Source organism: Rhinichthys klamathensis, unplaced genomic scaffold (assembly GCF_029890125.1).
Source record: "Rhinichthys klamathensis goyatoka isolate OS25496 unplaced genomic scaffold, OSU_Roscu_1.1 h1tg000281l_1, whole genome shotgun sequence".
NCBI classification, from domain to species: Eukaryota; Metazoa; Chordata; class Actinopteri; order Cypriniformes; family Leuciscidae; genus Rhinichthys; species Rhinichthys klamathensis.
Window position 1 is genome coordinate 3003916 of NW_026606800.1, and position 17657 is coordinate 3021572.

Below are 17657 nucleotides of genomic sequence, written 5' to 3' on the forward strand. Positions count from 1 at the left end.
TCAAGAATCGAAACTCTTATACCATATAATTCCATCCCATCGCTTTAGTCATCTACGTAGATCGTCATTTTGTCCCGTCAAGTGTTTCTTTGCAACTATAAACCAAGATGGTGACGTACATTTGCAAGCAATCCTTTGCGGCCACTGAGTAATATTATGTCCTCTTCTCTCAGTGTTTCTCAGTGGTTCATCCATCTCCAGTGGACGTTGAAGCAGTCTGTTCTCCATACGGCATAAAACAAGAAGAATCTCGTATGTTACATATTATACATGTGCAGTCTTAATCTCTTTCTGCTCTCCGTCCTCGCTCATCTCCAGGGTCCTTCTCGTAGGCTGGAGATCTAAGAGGAACTCTCTGCAGACTCTGCTGTCTTGGAGGTCTTGTCGTCTGAAGGGCTTTCACTGGACAAGCCGGTGTCTCCATTCTCTGTTCTGTTGTTCACTAAGTGCTTCCCTACAGCTGGAAGGATAAAAAAAAAGGACGGCCAGCTTAGATAAACTGCACGATTCTCTTTAAACCATTAACTGAACCTTTGGTTTTAATGATTAACTGCTGCATAGACTGTAACAACATGATTGCATACACTACTGTTCAAACGTTTTTTTTTGTTATTTATATAAAGAAATTCGTACTTTTATTTAGCAAGGACGTTTTCAATTGATCAAAAGTGACAGTACAGACATTTATAATGTTACAAAAGATTTTTATTTCAAATAAATGCTGTTCTTTTAAACTCATTTCATCAGAGAATCCTGGAAATGAATACGAAATCCGCATATTAGAATGATTTCTGAAGGATCATGTGACACTGAAGACTGGAGTAATGATGATGAAAATTCAGCTTTGACATCACAGGATTAAACTGTAACATTACAAAATAAAACAGTTATTTTAAAAATTGAAATAATATTTCACAATTTTTCACATTTATATATATAGCATAAGAGTAATGAAATTAGTTGATTTTACTAATGACTGATTTTACTGTATTTTTGATCAAATAAATAGCCTTGGTGGGCAGAAGACTTCTTTCAAAAACACTATTAAATCTTACCAACCTTAAACTTTTGAACAGTAGTGAATATTTTTATATAATAATTTGATATCATTTTCCCCCTTTCCAATAATAATTTTACAGTATTTATTAATCTATGTTAATATTAACATGAACTATACATTTTAATCTTTAAATTAACTTTATTATTATAGTATCATTTATTTATTCATTTATATAATAATTACTTCTTATTGCCTTATCAGCATCAAAGATAGAAAATATAATTATAAAAAAAAAAATAACAGTACAATATTAATATATTATGAACAAACATGAACTGACAATAAACAATAGTATAAGTTGAGATAGGACAATAGTATATTTATAAATTGACAGATTAAGATATGAATGTATTATAAACAAACATGAACATGGACTTGCCTTGTAGAGAGGCGGGGTCAGCAGTGCCATTGTTGTGATTGGCTCCTGATCCCTCTTCCAGCTCGTCCAGGTACAGACGGTAGCGGTGTCCACTGTCATCTTCATACTCCACGTTCTCGTCATCAGAGTCCACTTCTGGAGCCACGTAAACCACTTCAAACTCGATTTCCCCCCTCTGCAGAGAAAACCCCCCAAATGTGTTAGTGTCTGGAAGTGTGGGTGTCTGTATGCATGTTTCTTAAAGGGATAGTTCACCAAAAAATGTTGTCATCATTTACTCACCCTCAAGTTGTTCCAAACCTGTATGAGATTTTCTTCTGTTGAACACAAAAGAAGATATTTTGAAGAATGTTGGTAACCAAACAGTTGATGGACCCCATTGACTTTCATAGTATGGAGAAAAAAAATACTATAGCAGTCAATGGGGTCCATCAACTGTTTGGTTACCAACATTCTTCAAAATATCTTCCTTTGTGTTCAGCAGAAGAAAGAAATTCGGACCATTTGGAACAACTTGAGGGTGAATAAATGATGACAGAACTTACATTTTTGGGTGAACTATCCCTTTAAGTGAGTAAATATAACCATTGGTTGCTCACACAAAACTATGATTTGACTTCAGAAGACTTGAGTAATATAAATGGTGGATTTTGTCATCATTTTAGAGCTTTACAGACAAAGTCCTCATTCCCTTTCATTGAACTGAAAAGAGTGGCCACCTTTTGTGTTTAACAGAAAAAAGAAAGTCAAATGTGTTTGGAACAATATGATGGTGAGTAAATTATGACAGAATTTTCATTTTTGGGTTGAAATTTTTTAATTTTTCTCTTTAAAGCAGCGTGTTCTCTTCAAATCCTTCATAACACCTCACAAGCCCAATTAAAGAGCATCTTAACCTTTGGGAGGTTCTCTGCAGGTGTAGAGAATGGGATTGAAACATGGTTCTAATAATAAGTTATGCGTCACATAAGCCTGATCTGACAGCCCCCTCGTCGAGCTGCAAACTGAACAGAAAGAGAGTCTGTGTGTGTGTGTGTGTGTCTCACCTGCTGTGAGAGGATGGTGACGGCCTCTTTGTGCTTTGCATCTCTCAGGTTGATGTTGTTGACGGCTAAGATGGCATCTCCCACATGCAGTCCTCCGCAGCGCTCTGCAGGCTGGGTGGGGTGGATTTCGGAAATGAGTATGGGAACACCGTGCTCTTTCCCACCCTGTATAATTCCAGGAATGTAAACATTAAATCAGGACTTTGATTTTTGGAACAAACATGAAATAAAATCATGCCTAGTTCACAATAATAAAAAATGGATGAAGCAGCCTGCATATTAAATCAAAGGTTGAACTCACAGTAATGGAGATGCCAAGTCCTTCATGATCTTCTTTGCTCAGAACCACTTTGCGTATAGGGCCGACTCCTTGAGTCTTTTTCAGAGAATCTGTTTCCTGGAGAGGTAAATATATAGAGCACACACTAAGGGTGAATCACCTGAAAATGGTAATAGTTCATCTCAAAATTAATAAATAAATAATAATAAATACTGTGTATATATATATATATATATACAGTATATATATATAGGATTATTAGGAAAACCATACTAATACTGTGTTTGACCCCCTTTCGCCTTCAGAACTGCTTTAATTCTACGTGGCATTGATTCAACAAGGTGCTGAAAGCATTCTTTAGAAATGTTGGCCCATATTGATATGATAGCATCTTGCAGTTGATGGAGATTTGTGGGATGCACATCCAGGGCACGAAGCTCCCGTTCCACCACATCCCAAAGATGCTCTATTGGGTTGAGATCTTGTGACTGTGGAGGCCATTTTAGTACAGTGAACTCATTGTCATGTTCAAGAAACCAATTTGAAATGATTCGAGCTTTGTGACATGGTGCATTATCCTGCTGGAAGTAGCCATCAGAGGATGGGTACATGGTGGCCATAAAGGGATGGACATGGTCAAAAACAATGCTCAGGTAGGCCGTGGCATTTAAACGATGCCCAATTGGCACTAAGGGGCCTAAAGTGTGCCAAGAAAACATCCCCCACACCATTACACCACCACCACCAGCCTGCACAGTGGTAACAAGGCATGATGGATCCATGTTCTCATTCGGTTTACGCCAAATTCTGACTCTACCATCTGAATGTCTCAACAGAAATCGAGACTCATCAGACCAGGCAACATTTTTCCAGTCTTCAACTGTCCAATTTTGGTGAGCTCTTGCAAATTGTAGCCTCTTTTTCCTATTTGTAGTGAAGATGAGTGGTACCTGGTGGTGTCTTCTGCTGTTGTAGCCCATCCGCCTCAAGGTTGTGCGTGTTGTGGCTTCACAAATGCTTTGCTGCATACCTCGGTTGTAACGAGTGGTTATTTCAGTCAAAGTTGCTCTTCTATCAGCTTGAATCAGTCGGCCCATTCTCCTCTGACCTCTAGCATCAACAAGGCATTTTCGCCCACAGGACTGCCACATACTGGATGTTTTTCCCTTTTCACACCATTCTTTGTAAACCCTAGAAATGGTTGTGTGTGAAAATCCCAGTAACTGAGCAGATTGTGAAATACTCAGACCGGCCCGTCTGGCACCAACAACCATGCCACGCTCAAAATTGCTTAAATCACCTTTCTTTCCCATTCTGACATTCAGTTTGGAGTTCAGGAGATTGTCTTGACCTGGACCACACCCCTAAATGCATTGAAGCAACTGCCATGTGATTGGTTGATTAGATAATTGCATTAATGAGAAATTGAACAGGTGTTCCTAATAATCCTTTAGGTGAGTGTATATTGCATATGGGTAATTAAGCTTATTTCATTGACTTTTAATATTTAAAAATATTTATATATATATATATATATATATATAATACACATTTTATTTCGTATTTTAAAAGATAAAAATAAATACAAGAATAAATAAATAAATAAATAAGAATGTAATTACAATATAAGAAATTACATTATTAACTTCTGATTTTGATTTTAGGTATAAATACACTACAGGCAAATTATTCTCTTGAATATTCACTATTCAAAGTTTACTCTGATATAACTAGTTCGCCTTCTGTATGCAATATCACCAACTTGTAAATTAAATTAATGTACTGTCTTACATGGCCCACAGGTGATGGCAAGGGCTTCTTGGGATCATTGCGCCCCCTGCAGGCTCGGATCACTGTTTTGTGGCGGTGCAGGTGAATCTCCGCTTCAAGCTGGTTCCACAGTTTGTCATGAGCGGGTCCTTTCATGTCTCGCCCGAGCAACTGGATCTGCTGCACCCTAAATAATAAAAAAAGCATTCCTGTTACCAACCACTTCGGCTCTTTGTGTGCAAGATATCGCCACATGAAACCCACACAGTGGTCAGAAGAACAATGCTGTCCCTTACCGCCCAGCCAGCTCCTTGTCCAAGTACTTTGCCGCCAGTCTGGCTCCATACACCTCAGCCTGTAGGACCGCGATGTGCCTGCGGAGGGCCTCGTTCTCTTTCTTCAGCATCTTCACCTCTGCCTCCAACTTAGCCTCCTTCACTTTTTCTTTCTTACTGGCCTCCAGTTCCTTCTCCTGTGAAATGTAATCAAACAAAGACAAGAGGTGAGCAGTTGAGCGCCGAAACTCTGTGGTGTGCTGGCGGTCTGACCATGTGTGTATACTGAGGTAAGTCATCCCAGCAGAGTAACATCAAACCACTGTCATTAAACAGCTCTTCCAACGTGCTGCCCAAGAGGACAAGAAGCAGAAGACCTACGTCACCACAATGACCACAAAAATAATAACTTCACAACAGTACAAATAACACACAGGTGAAGTGAGATCACCAGACAAACACTCTAGTTAAAGGAATAGTTCACCCATAAATGAAAATGATCCCATGATTTACTCACCTTCAAGCCATCCTACGTGTATATGACTTTCTTCTTTCAGCCGAACACAATCAGATTTAAATTAAACAATATCCTGGCTCTTCCCAGATTTGCAATGCATTGAGTTTTTGAAGCTCCAAAAAGCGCATCCATCCATCATAAAAGTAATCCATACGAAACAAGGTTAAAAAATGCCTTGTTTTTGTAAGAAAAATATATTTTTGGGTGAACTATTCCTTTAAAACATACCACTTAATGTGTGCACATACTACAGACTCAGAATTGTAACAAATGTAGATTTAACATCATAGTTACTACAAGTTTGCCAATAGTGACATGAATCCAGCCAATCAGGAAAGCTAATAGAACATGACTTGCATTTGAATGGCACCTTTTCATTTGTTACAACCCATGGAGTAAAACAAAAACATCTAGCAGTAGCTATGCACCTATACTGAAGGTTATGGTTCATAATGATCAGCTTGTACCAATAACTAAAGGCGCGGTCACATTGTTGTCATTATCATGTGACCTTCCAGCGTCAGTTATGACAGCCATTCATAAATCCTCTCCTGTGGCCTCATGGGATAGTAAAGTGTTCACTTCATCGAATGCACACTTCAGAATCTCAGCGGAAGTAGTAGGTCATCCAGGTACTTTTCGCCTACTATTTTATGTATAATGTATTTATGAATACTATGTATTTGGACATACTACTCTGTTGGAGTAGTGTTTTTCGCATACTATCTAGTAGGGAAGTAATTACATTTCGGACGCAGCGCATCTTTGTATCTGCTCTGAGTTTGGGTTGCTTTAACGTGAATTTGGGAATGGCATATGCACCAACCATCTACCGAAACTTGGGAAGCGATTCTTTGGCCAAATCACAAAACTTTGGCCAAATTGTACAGCCCTACAAACAAGCACAGCAAACCTGGATTTTTTATTAGCACAATTTTTATCAGAAAATGTACATTTTAATTTCCCCCCCAAATTGAACAGCCCTAAACCCTAAACCAAACACAATGTAACATGGTGCATAGATGTAGAAATTTGCACAGAAAGACATTACATATTTATTTGGCTAAAATACTTTCTGGATAGGACTTATGTGCGCATTACAAAAAATGTCTTAAGAAAACACATTATCAAATTTTAGGCTGTGATTCTACTAGTTATCAGCGGATAATGTATCGGCCTCAAATATACTGTGCACCTCTAGAAGTTAATCTACTACACAAGGCCGCATTTGCATTACATGGTTCAAGTGACCCAATTCCAATTTTTTCCACCCATGTGGCACAGATATGACCCACGAGCGTGTAAGCAGGAAAGATTTTCATGGATTCTGATGATCTCAGATCAGTTTCAGGCCTCATTCAGGTGATCATTAAACAGATCGGATATTTCCCTTGCCAATTCATGTCATAGGCCTACGTCACTGAAAAAGCAAAGGTGGCGATCACATGACTCTTTTCAAAGCCCAGGCTGCAACAAGGGCTCTCCTCTTTTCTCTCCACCTTAAAGGGTTAGTTCACCCAAAAATGAAAATTCTGTCAGTAATTACTCTCCCTCATGTTGTTCCAACCCCGTAAGACTTTCGTTCATCTTCGGAACACAAATTAAGATATTTTTGATTAAATCTGAGAGCTGGATCACTCCTCCATAGGCTTCTTAAGGGATCGAAACTGACCGGCCCAAAAGTTATGAAAGACATCGTTAAAATAGTCCGAGTGACTACAGTGGCTCAATCTTAAGTTTATCAAGCGACGAAAATACTGACTTTATTCAACTATTCATTTCCTTCTCTGTACGGCCGTGAGATTTCACGTAGTGAAACTACGCAAAGCTTCTAAAAAGCTTCTAGTAATTACTGACAGAATTTTCATTTTTGGGTGAACTATCCCTTTAAGAGACCAATGTTTGCAGACCTTTAAAAATGGTGAAGAAGCTTGTACTATCATTTCGTCTGCATCCATTGCACCGTTTTCACTTCCTTTTCGGCCTAAGCTTTTCTGGGTCAGTATGTCTACCTTAGGTTGTTTCACCAAGTGTATAGTGTAGATGCAGATATCGGATATGGGTCACTTTTAAAAGAAAGACCGGGTTGATTGGGTCTTCAAAAAAAATCGGATATAGTCAACGAATCGGAATTGGGCATCGAGACCTGCAGGGTAAATGCGGCCAAAGAGAACATAGTTCTTCATTAGGGATGGTTGAAACAGACAGCAGAAGCATTAACAGGCAAAAAGAGTGGAGTTAGATGGGACACACAGAGTCAAAACAATGCAAAACTTACCTTGTCCTCCACTGAGGGAACAGGCTTAAGATTGAGAAGAAAAACAGAGGGTCAAAAGTTAGAGGGGTTAAACAGGAAAGCCGGTTGTGAAGCTTCATCATTCATCCTTACATCAGCAGGGTTAAGTCAGGAAGACACAGCAGAGTGCCCACCCAACCAGAGCCTGTTAGTGTTCATTACAGCTGATCATACAATTACACCATCAAATGTCACAGCTACGCTACATAGACAAAAGTATGTGGACATGTGCTAATTAGTGGAATGGGCTATTACAGTCACTACCGTTGTTGACGGCTGGATAAACTGAAGAACACAGCCATAATCTCAACAGACATTCAAGTCGTTTCGTTAGATTTCTGCCCTGGGCTGCTCATGCTGCTGTGAAGTGAAAAAGTCTAGGAACAATGACAGGTCAGTTACAGAACAGGACAGCCGAGTGCTGAAGGATGAAGTGCACAAACACTGTCTGCAGCTTTAATACTCACTGTTGACTGACTTATAAACTGCCGGCGAAAGCTTGAGTTAGAACGTTTATAAAGTAGTGATTTTTTTAATGTATTGGTATTAGTCGATATGCAGTATATTCAGCAAGGACGCATTGAATTGATCAAAAGTGACAGTAAAGACTTTAACAAACAATTCTATTTCAAATAAATCCTATTCTTTTGACCTTTTTTATTCATCATATATAGTACATCATATCATATTTATTTATGGATATTTAATTGTGCAGATTAACTTTCACCTAACACTCTTTTTAAAGTAATTGAATAACACTGTTAAGTGTAATCTTTAGAAAATCTCAATAAATACATGCATTTTTCATTCTGTAAGGCTTAGTTTTAGTGATTTATTTTTCATTTATTTAAATAAAATATTATCGAATATATTAACTGTTGGTTATAACATGTAAATAATCATTGGATCTGCTATTTGCATATTGGGTAACATGTAAAATATGCATATTCATCTAGGCACCATAGTTACAAATTGAATGGAAAACTAAACCTACAGCACAGAGCACACAGTGATAGTCTGTGGTTTGTTTGCCAAATGCTATGACAACATTTCTGTCTGCAAAACAGGCTCCTGGTTCGTCTAGTAATTCTCTTTTGAGATGGGCCTGGAAGAACTCGATTGGCCTGTTCTTAACCCCACTCAACTACTTAGTCTTAATCACCAAACATCACTGCTAGACTCCACTGTTACCCCGATGCAAGCAAATTACTCCATCAGTCAGTCACATCAATAAAACACCTTCCAAAAGAGTGGAGGCCATTATAATGGATTTAATTCCACATTAGGGGCTTTCGCACGAGAGGAACCTTTTCATAGTTCCTAGAACTAATGGCAGAAAGCAGAGTACCTGCTTTTTGGCGTGTTTGCCCCTCAGGAAATAGGAATGATTTTAGTTCGCCTTTTCTTGGGGAACTAAAATAGCTCCTACTTCAGAGTAGGGTCTAACCCAATAGGAACTACCAGTGATATAAATGTACGCTGATTGGCCGAGCACGCATGAAACATCAGCACCCACCATTTAAAAAAAAAAAAAGTTGTGTGCACACATAGTTTATAGCCTACATATATTTACTCCGAGAGCTAACTCTACGAACATGGAAACCAGTGATAGATGGACCGCTCAATCTTTACGCTAAGGAGAAAACCCAATGAGACTGAGGGGACAAAGCGAAGAACAAACATGATTATGTATTTCTGCTCAGCTAGCAACATTGGTCATCAACCACACGGCAAACACTAATACTTTTTCATATACTGTTTACTTTCTTTGTATAAATAACGTATTAGACCGGGCTGTTAAACAGATCATAAACGGATGAAAACGGAGAATGAGAGTGCTGCGTGCATAGGCTCTGGTATTCTCAGCGCCGCCAAATAAAAGTCACAACAACAAGCACGACTTACGTCACTTCAGATTTCCTACTGGCGGTGAGAATGCAACCAGGAAAACAGCCCTAGCCTAGGGGAACATTTAGTTCTCATCCTGGTGGCTAGTTCTTAAACTAAATTCCTATAACTACTTAGTGCGAAAGCTCCTATTAATGCCAATAGTTTTGGAATGAGATGTTCAGTGATCAGGTGTCCACATACTTTTGCAAACATTTTGATTTGAAGATCCAGTTGGCCTTAAAGGGATAGTTCACTCAAAAATGAAAATTCTGTCATCATTTACTCACCCTCTAGTTTTTCCAAACCTGTATGAATTTCTTTCTTCTGCTTAACACAAAATATGATATGTTGAAGAATGTCGGTAACCAAACAGTTGATGGGCCCCATAGACTTCCATAGTATGGGACAAAAAATACTATGAAAGTCAATGGGGCTCATCAACAGTTTGGTTACCCCATATTGTTCAAAATATCTTCTTTTGTGTTCAGCAGAAAAAAAGAAATTCATACAGGTTTGGAAAACCTTGAGGGTACAGTAAATGACAGAATTTAGATTTTTGGGTGAACTATCCTTTTAATGCTAACATATTATATCTATGTGTCTCATAGGGCATTTTTTAAATAAATCATCTATATATAAAACCCAGTCAGTTCTGCTACATTTGTAGTAATGTGAAGCTGTGCCCACCATCCTGTCCTTGATAGAGTCTGAGTCGACCGCCTGGCCGCCTTTGGCTTGGAGTTTGAGCTGCATGGCGTGGAGTTGCAGAAGCTGTTCGTGAACCTCCTGCTCCACCACGACCTTCTCCGCCTGGACATCCGTCAGCTCCGACCGCAAGTCCACCAGCTGAGCCTAAAGCACACACACATAGAGTATTATTAACTAGCCATCCAAGAATCATGAATCATGCTGAGACTTGTGCTGACTCAAATAGTGTCTGCATATGAAGTATTGCACGACCCTTCCCTGATCAGGAAAAGTAGACATACAGATCAACAAAACTGGAGGGAAAAACATGAAAACGAAGACAAATGTTTATCCTAAAAGACTCTAATTCAAAGGAAAACTGCAAATTTAAAACTGTGTGGCTTTTTGAGGGACTAGACAGTGGCCATAGCAATTAGTGCATGCCTTCCTGCATGTTGAGCCATGTTGAACGACTCTAGCATGTAGCTGTAGAGAAGATGGAAAAATTAATACTTTGCCTCTGCATATATCCATAATGATATTTCTTTAACTCATGAGGAATTACACATCACATTCATGCATATGCATTCACTACATAGTAAGTTAATTGAGGCTTTGTGTAAGATGTTACAGTCCTGAATGATAAAAAAAAAAAACTTGAAATCCAATCTGATTCCTCGGATTTCATTAGAAAAATTGGATTTCAAACGTGTATGAATGTTGTTTGGATTAGGTTTGTAAAAACTGTATTTTTTTCTTGTTCAAACCACAAAAATAACTAAATGCATTTGAGTCAGATATGCTAAACAATCTGTACAAAGAACACACGTGACATCATCCTAGGTTCATCCGAAACATAAACAAGCGTTTTTTTCAAAATGGTTAATTCACTCACTCATCCGACACACCCATTAACAACCACAGCCACAGTGAATTATGTGATCCCGTCCCCCATCCGAAGGCACGGCCATGTTTGGTTTTCCACTGTGTAAAAGTTGTACCTGTACCTGCTTTCGGGTACTTTTTTTCGTACCACCTCCGGCGAGGTTCTAAGCGAGCTGAGGCGAGCTAAGCCGATACTAAAATGTGACGTGAAAACAATGCCGACTGCTGATTGGTCACAGAGAATCTGCGTCATCATTGCACGCGCCAGATGGAGTATCCAGAATAACCCCGCCATTTCTAAATAGTTTGGCCAGAGATAGTTAATAAACTTACTACTATTATTATGGCAACTCGGAAGAATACGCCGTGGTCAAACGAGGAGGTGCAGACCAGGGGCGTTGCTAGACATTAAGCTCTACTGGGGCACAGCCCCCCCATTGTTTGTCTGAGACAGCAAGCGTAACTAAGGAGGGCGGGGCTTACCGATAGATAAATTAAATTTGTTTGTTTCAAAAACACCATGCTGGCTATAGAGTAACTTAGGGGGGTTCGGGGGCATGCTCCCCCGAGAAAATTTGGATTTCTCGGACCTACATATGTGCATTTTAAGGTGTTTGAATGCCAACAAATTGGATAACAATAGCTTTAAAATCATGTTACACGAATTTCTTTTTTTTTTGTGCCATAAAAGGCAACACTGTATGAAAATAGAAAACTTTAGAAAATAGAAAACGGAGAGAAAACGTTCTTGCACATTTGCATTCTTCTACATTGCACAATGTTAATAATGAATAATTAGCCTTTATATTTTTCAAGAATTTACAATTAGATCATTTCAATAAATCAATAAAGAGTTAATATATACTATATAAAATAAAGAGCATGTATATTCTAAAAGAAAACAAAGTTCCCCAGCCAAGTCCAAACTAAGTTGATTTATTTGTTGAGCATTAAACTGTAGGCTATACCGCCTATGCTTCATTTTGGCAAAACGGTCAATCACTTGACTCTGACTCAATTTTACTTTTAAGATTATTTGTATTATTTAGAAACTTTTGTTTCGTCATGTTTTCATAGCCTACCTCGCGTGCCAACACCGGACTTCGGTGTGCTCTGATGTGTGCGCGCTGCTGTTGCTAGGAAACACAGACGCGCGCGGATTTCTGTCGCGTGGGTCAGCTTCTGTTTCGGTTAAACTGCGTTGCTTTTACAAGCATTGATTGGTTTATTACTGCGTTGCAAATAGATCATTTCTATTACCCTATAATATAATTTATATTAAATACACTGACAAATAAAATAAATGGTTAAACTCAAACTTCAGATATACTGGGGCACAGCAGATTTATACTGGGGCACGTGCCCCAGTAAAATGGGTCTAGCAACGCCCCTGGTGCAGACATTCCTTTGTTTGGTTGCCGAAGAGAGGATCCGGCGAGAGCTTGATGGGGGAACGAAATGCGTCGCTATGACGACCGGGTACTATTTGTGGCGGTACTTTCTGCAATGGAAAACGGAGCGAAAAGCGAGCCGAGTCGAGGCGAGCCAAGGCGAGTCGAGTCGAGTCGAGCTGGTACTGGTAATGGAAAAGCGCCATTAGAAAGCAGCTCAATCCTCCTGCATTTCAGCCTCTTTAGTAGCGAAGCTGCATCAGGGACAGAAATAAAAGTCCTCTCGTAAAAAATCCACTCATTTATTTATGCGCCTGGTCTCCGCTGGATAGCCAATGTTAGCTGAGGGACTCTCATATTTAGCAGTAATGCATCAGAGAAGATTCATTTATCTGTCAGTACTGTTATACTCAAATCGAGAGCAGCGAGAGTGGTGAATCTGAACCTAATGGCCCTTCAGAATACTTCAGATTCCCACCGCTTCCCTTCCCAATCGATAAGTGAAGAGCAAGACAATATTCTCTGTAACAACATTTCAACTGGCAAAACTGAATATCTTTCCTTTGAATTAAAAATGTAACTGAATATGACTCGAAACGAAGGCACCAAAGTACCTCAAAAGAGTTTGGTGTTTGCGATGCAGCAACTAGAGAAAAATGCCTCATTGTTGTAGACCAAGACCTTTTATACAGTATCAGCCTTCAGAGAGGGTGTTCAGTAAAGATATTTGGGTGGGTCCCTTGGAAAATTACATCACAGGAGTAGTAGCATGAAATCAAAATGGACCCTATTTACTGAATACTGAAAAGTTCTAAATGCATGTTATTGATCTTATCGTAAAGGTCCGTGTACCTTCGGATAATTTGTCGTTTTTGACTTCTAAATCAAAAAACTTATTTATCACATATTCGATTCTTCTCATGAACATAAAAAAATAAATCTCACATCGTTTTTTTCAAATTTTCATTTTTACGGCACACGAGTTTATGTGTAGCCAGTAGCCTACACGGAAGCAAGTTCTGTCTAGGTTCTGTCCAGGTACGGTTTGTGTCGAGCCATTTATTAGTCTGGCTGTTTGATGAGAAAGAGATTAAATATAGTTGCAATAAACTCTGTAATAATCCATACAACTGTATCAGATGACTATTATTCTGTTGCGCGGAGCTGAACTGATGACAACACGGCTTGATCTTTGGTTGACCAATCAGCAGAAAGGGGCGTTTTATTCCCCACCCATGTCGAGATCGAATATTCAAACTGTACAGTCTATGGTTACCTCACACACAGACACACACACACACTGAAGCACGAGTGACGCTCGCGCTGTTTTCAGTCTCTGCTGCCTCACGATATGATGACATGATTCATGATTCCATTAATCTCCGAGAGTCACTTCATATCATGAGCATTTTACCATTTCATTTGAGAAAAACTATCGTCATATCATACACACACAGAAACTCAAAGGTCTTCACGGCAACCCGTCAAAATAAAAGTTTGGTTTAACTAAAAGAAATTGACAGAAATAATTATATTAGGCTACTGTACAATAGATGCAACTACGTCTGCATTAATTAAAAATACTACTACTAATAATAATAATGTGTGGTAGAAGGTTGCTTATTTTTCACTTGATTTTTTTATAAGCAATATTTCTCATTATCATCAATATTTTCGTTTAAACAGCATGTAGCCTTCAATGCTTTCATAAATTTACCATCATAAATAATAAAGTGATTGAATAGAATTTAATATATATATATATATATATATATATATTCAAATAGTTAAATAAAATAGTTCAAACTGATTTTGCTGTGGTACCGAAATTGGTACCGAGAACCGTGACATTTTAATGGTATCGGTACCGACTACTGGAATTTTGGTACCATGACATCCCTAATTGGAATCACTTTCAGAATGATTTCTTTTCCCAGCTGATGAATGTTAAAAACCTTGACAGCCAATCAGAAACCACCAGACTTTAAAGTGTTCGAGCAGCTCACGCTTACAATACACAGAACAATTCAGGGCATTGGTGTGAGGACGCTAATATAGTTATCGTTATCGTTCCAATGCTGAGGTTTTTGGATAAGTAGCATGTTAATACCATGGTATTCTTTGCAGTACTTTGAAGTAGGCTATCTTACCATTTAAATGAATACCATGGAATGGTATAGTCTCGCCTCAGTGCTTTTATAAGCACAGGAAGCTGTGATCTTCACTGTCACATCCAACTCTCCTCTTGTACAGCAGGGTTTTTATCAAGCTGTGTGTTAATCTGCTCTGCTCAGCTCCGCCGGTGAAGAGGTCATGTGCTAAACTACCTTCTCAGAAAGAAATTCAGCCTCCCACACAAATATACCTGAGAGTCACTACCATTAAGAACATGTTATTTTGAATTTTCTATCCTGGACTCAAGGGATGCAAAGACGATTCATTTCCCCTGTGGAAGGTAGCCTAATACTGCTTTTCAAATTGGACTGTGTGAGCTTTGATAAAAAGCCATTAACAGATTTGAAAAGTGGTGGGAAAAGCAGATTACACGATCTGGTCTCTTGAGAAGCCTGAAACCATCAAAATACAGAGAAGACACTAATTATCTAGAGACTGTGTAACAGAAAAATCACAGGACAGCAGAACTCAACAGCAAAAATACTTAATACAAACATGAGCTCGTACATAAATTCATATAATGCTGCAGTTAATGTTGATGGATCTTTTACATTATGTCAATTCAAACACAAGAATGACCAGTCTAGCACTGAGCTAAGCAGGTTTAACAGGTTTTTATATCCGGTCCTAGTTTTATGCAAAGCATTTTCCAGCCAAAATAATTGGCCAGATTTGACCTATTCAACTTTACAACGTTTACTACCCTAAATATGACCAAGATGTTTTGTATGTTTGCCTCTTTTCATTACCATCATGACATCTTGCTTCATGTCGGGTTTACTGTAATGATCAAAAGCCCTGCACTGTAAATTAATTCCATCTCAAATTTAGTGTAATCTTGTACAAAAGATTTCAGTATGCTACATGGAATGAAAAGCTTTTGTTAACACAAAAGGAAATATTGTGTTTACACAAAAGGAAGTATTGTTACACAAAAGGAAGTTTGCCATAATCTATACATCTAAACAGAAAGTACACACACACACACACATTATTGCCTAGTGAATATTTTTATGCCGTGGTATTTAGATGGTAGTAGTTTATAGTAGTAATAGTTTAAAATCCATCTGAAACATGAAGTTACAATTTTAGAGAACATTCAAAACCTATTTATATTCTAATTCAATTTTTTGTAAAATAAATACAAACCAGGTATTAAAGACTAACAGCCATAATTCCAAAATTAGTCACAATTAGTCACTCCCAAACACTCAGATTGAAACATTCAAAACAGAATACATAGCCCAGAGAGAGTTCTATGTCAGTAAATAAAAGAACATCAACTTTGCCTAAAGCCTTTAAAAGATAATATTCATCTCTTTTCCTCACCTCTAGTTTGTGGTTGAGCTGGAAGATGGTTTGGGCTTTATGACACAGCTGAGCAAAACATGAGCTGAGACTGGTCATCTTCTGACGGCCCTCATATGTGATATCAGCCTGGTCCGGGTCGATCTCTCCCAGTAACAGATCCACATCCACAAACGCCTTGTCAAACTCCTTCTCCAGCACCTCCAGCCATCGGAACATGGACATGCCGGGGCCGGGAGCCGCAGCCGAACCGGCGGAGAGGGCCGAGCCCGGGGATCCAGCACCGCCAGCGGACGCAGACATCTTCAACTCGGGTAACGTTACAGGAAGAACACACAGATTACTTCAATTTAGTCCTTTACTCGGCGCGATCACTTGGTCGTTCAAGTTATATTAATAAGAGGCTTCTGGTGTGATAGACAGAGAGAGTGATGCTTTGTTGAGGTGTTTTCCGTGCTCTCATCTGACCAGGAAATCGGAGATCGAACAAGTCAACAACGTGGATCGATTAGTTCGGTCTGCCACACGATGAGGTCCGTCAATGAGGAAGACAGTCGATAGACGAGCGAATCGATTGTCAGATCTGCTTGAAATATTTGCTTCATGGGAATTTACAGCAGATAGACCGTTTGTGCAACAAATACAGTTTTTTTAACTCTATGATATGTTTGCCAATGTTAATTATGCCTATACATGATTTTTTTTCTGTTATTGTTATTGTTTAATATTTGTTAACAAAGTAGCCTACATAACTATATAAGCCTGATCTAGAGAAAATTATGATGAAATAATGGAAAATTAATCATTATTCTGTCATTAAAAATCATTACGAAAAAGCAAAATTACCACTATTAATATAATTGATTGAGTATAATTTTTACACAAATTAACAGACATAAAACTTATAGATGGCATATCTCAAGAAATATGTGCAATAATTACGATTGTGTTGCACAAACCAACCTAAGTATTTATAATTAAATACATATATAAATATATTTTTCATTATTATTATTATTATTTGACTTTATATTTATTTTTTAGGTTATAAAGACACACATTATAGGCCTATATGCAGGGCATTAAGATGCTGAAGCTAAATTAAAGGTTTAAGTTTTACAATGTGTACTTAATAGTTTTGACCAATAGTCTAAAATATAAAAATGTTATGCATGTTTGGTTTTAAAGCTTTGTTTTGTCAAGTTAATATTACTGAATGCAACAATTTATATATAAAAAATGCATGTGTTCAACAGAATAGGATGTAAATAGTTTATCAGCAAGTTTCTTATTTGCAAACAGGCAGGACGATATATTGCTGATATGTCAGTTCCTTGCCGGTGTCAAATTTTGTTTTCTAAGCAAGATAATGATCTCAGCCATTGTTCTAAATAAAGCTTATTCTCACACGGCTCGGATATTTAACCCTTGGATGCTCAAAATGCAGCTTCAGCAGCACAGAGGTTTGTGAAGCTGTTTTCTCATAATGATGATATTCTGCATTATTCTATGTGTCTCCTACAATCAACAAGGAGCAAGCAAACTCAAACAAAGTGAAGAAAACAATACACATGCTGTTCAGAAATAAAATCATCCAACATATACAGTATATATATATATATATATATATATATATATATATATATATATATATATATATATATATATTATAGTTAACCATTTAGAATGCCTTTCGGT

General features: G+C 38.1%; 1 protein-coding gene across 2 annotated transcripts; it reads right to left on the reverse strand.

Annotated features, from left to right (window-relative positions):
• gopc (golgi-associated PDZ and coiled-coil motif containing) lies at positions 1 to 16483 on the reverse strand. Of its 2 annotated transcripts, XM_056269129.1 has the most exons (9): positions 15981 to 16483; positions 10201 to 10365; positions 7606 to 7629; positions 4832 to 5007; positions 4557 to 4722; positions 2787 to 2882; positions 2486 to 2650; positions 1440 to 1614; positions 1 to 460 (listed from the first exon to the last, which is right to left on the reverse strand). In XM_056269129.1, the coding sequence occupies exons 1-9, from the start codon at positions 16260 to 16262 to the stop codon at positions 342 to 344; spliced, it is 1368 nt and encodes a 455-aa protein (XP_056125104.1). In that variant the 5' UTR covers positions 16263 to 16483; the 3' UTR covers positions 1 to 341. The 2 variants fall into 2 exon arrangements, with proteins under 2 accessions (XP_056125104.1, XP_056125105.1); XM_056269130.1 differs by lacking the exon at positions 7606 to 7629.
• Positions 16484 to 17657: the final 1174 nt, after the last annotated feature.

Excerpts from the sequence above, each read along its gene's own strand:
- gopc (XM_056269129.1), bottom strand. The coding sequence starts at position 16,262 with ATGTCTGCGTCCGCTGGCGGTGCTGGATCCCCGGGCTCGGCCCTCTCC. Across the intron at positions 10,366-15,980 it reads AGCTCAACCACAAACTAGAG|GCTCAGCTGGTGGACTTGCG; the intron begins GTGAGGAAAAGA and ends TGTGTGCTTTAG. Across the intron at positions 4,723-4,831 it reads GACAAGGAGCTGGCTGGGCG|GGTGCAGCAGATCCAGTTGC; the intron begins GTAAGGGACAGC and ends TTTATTATTTAG.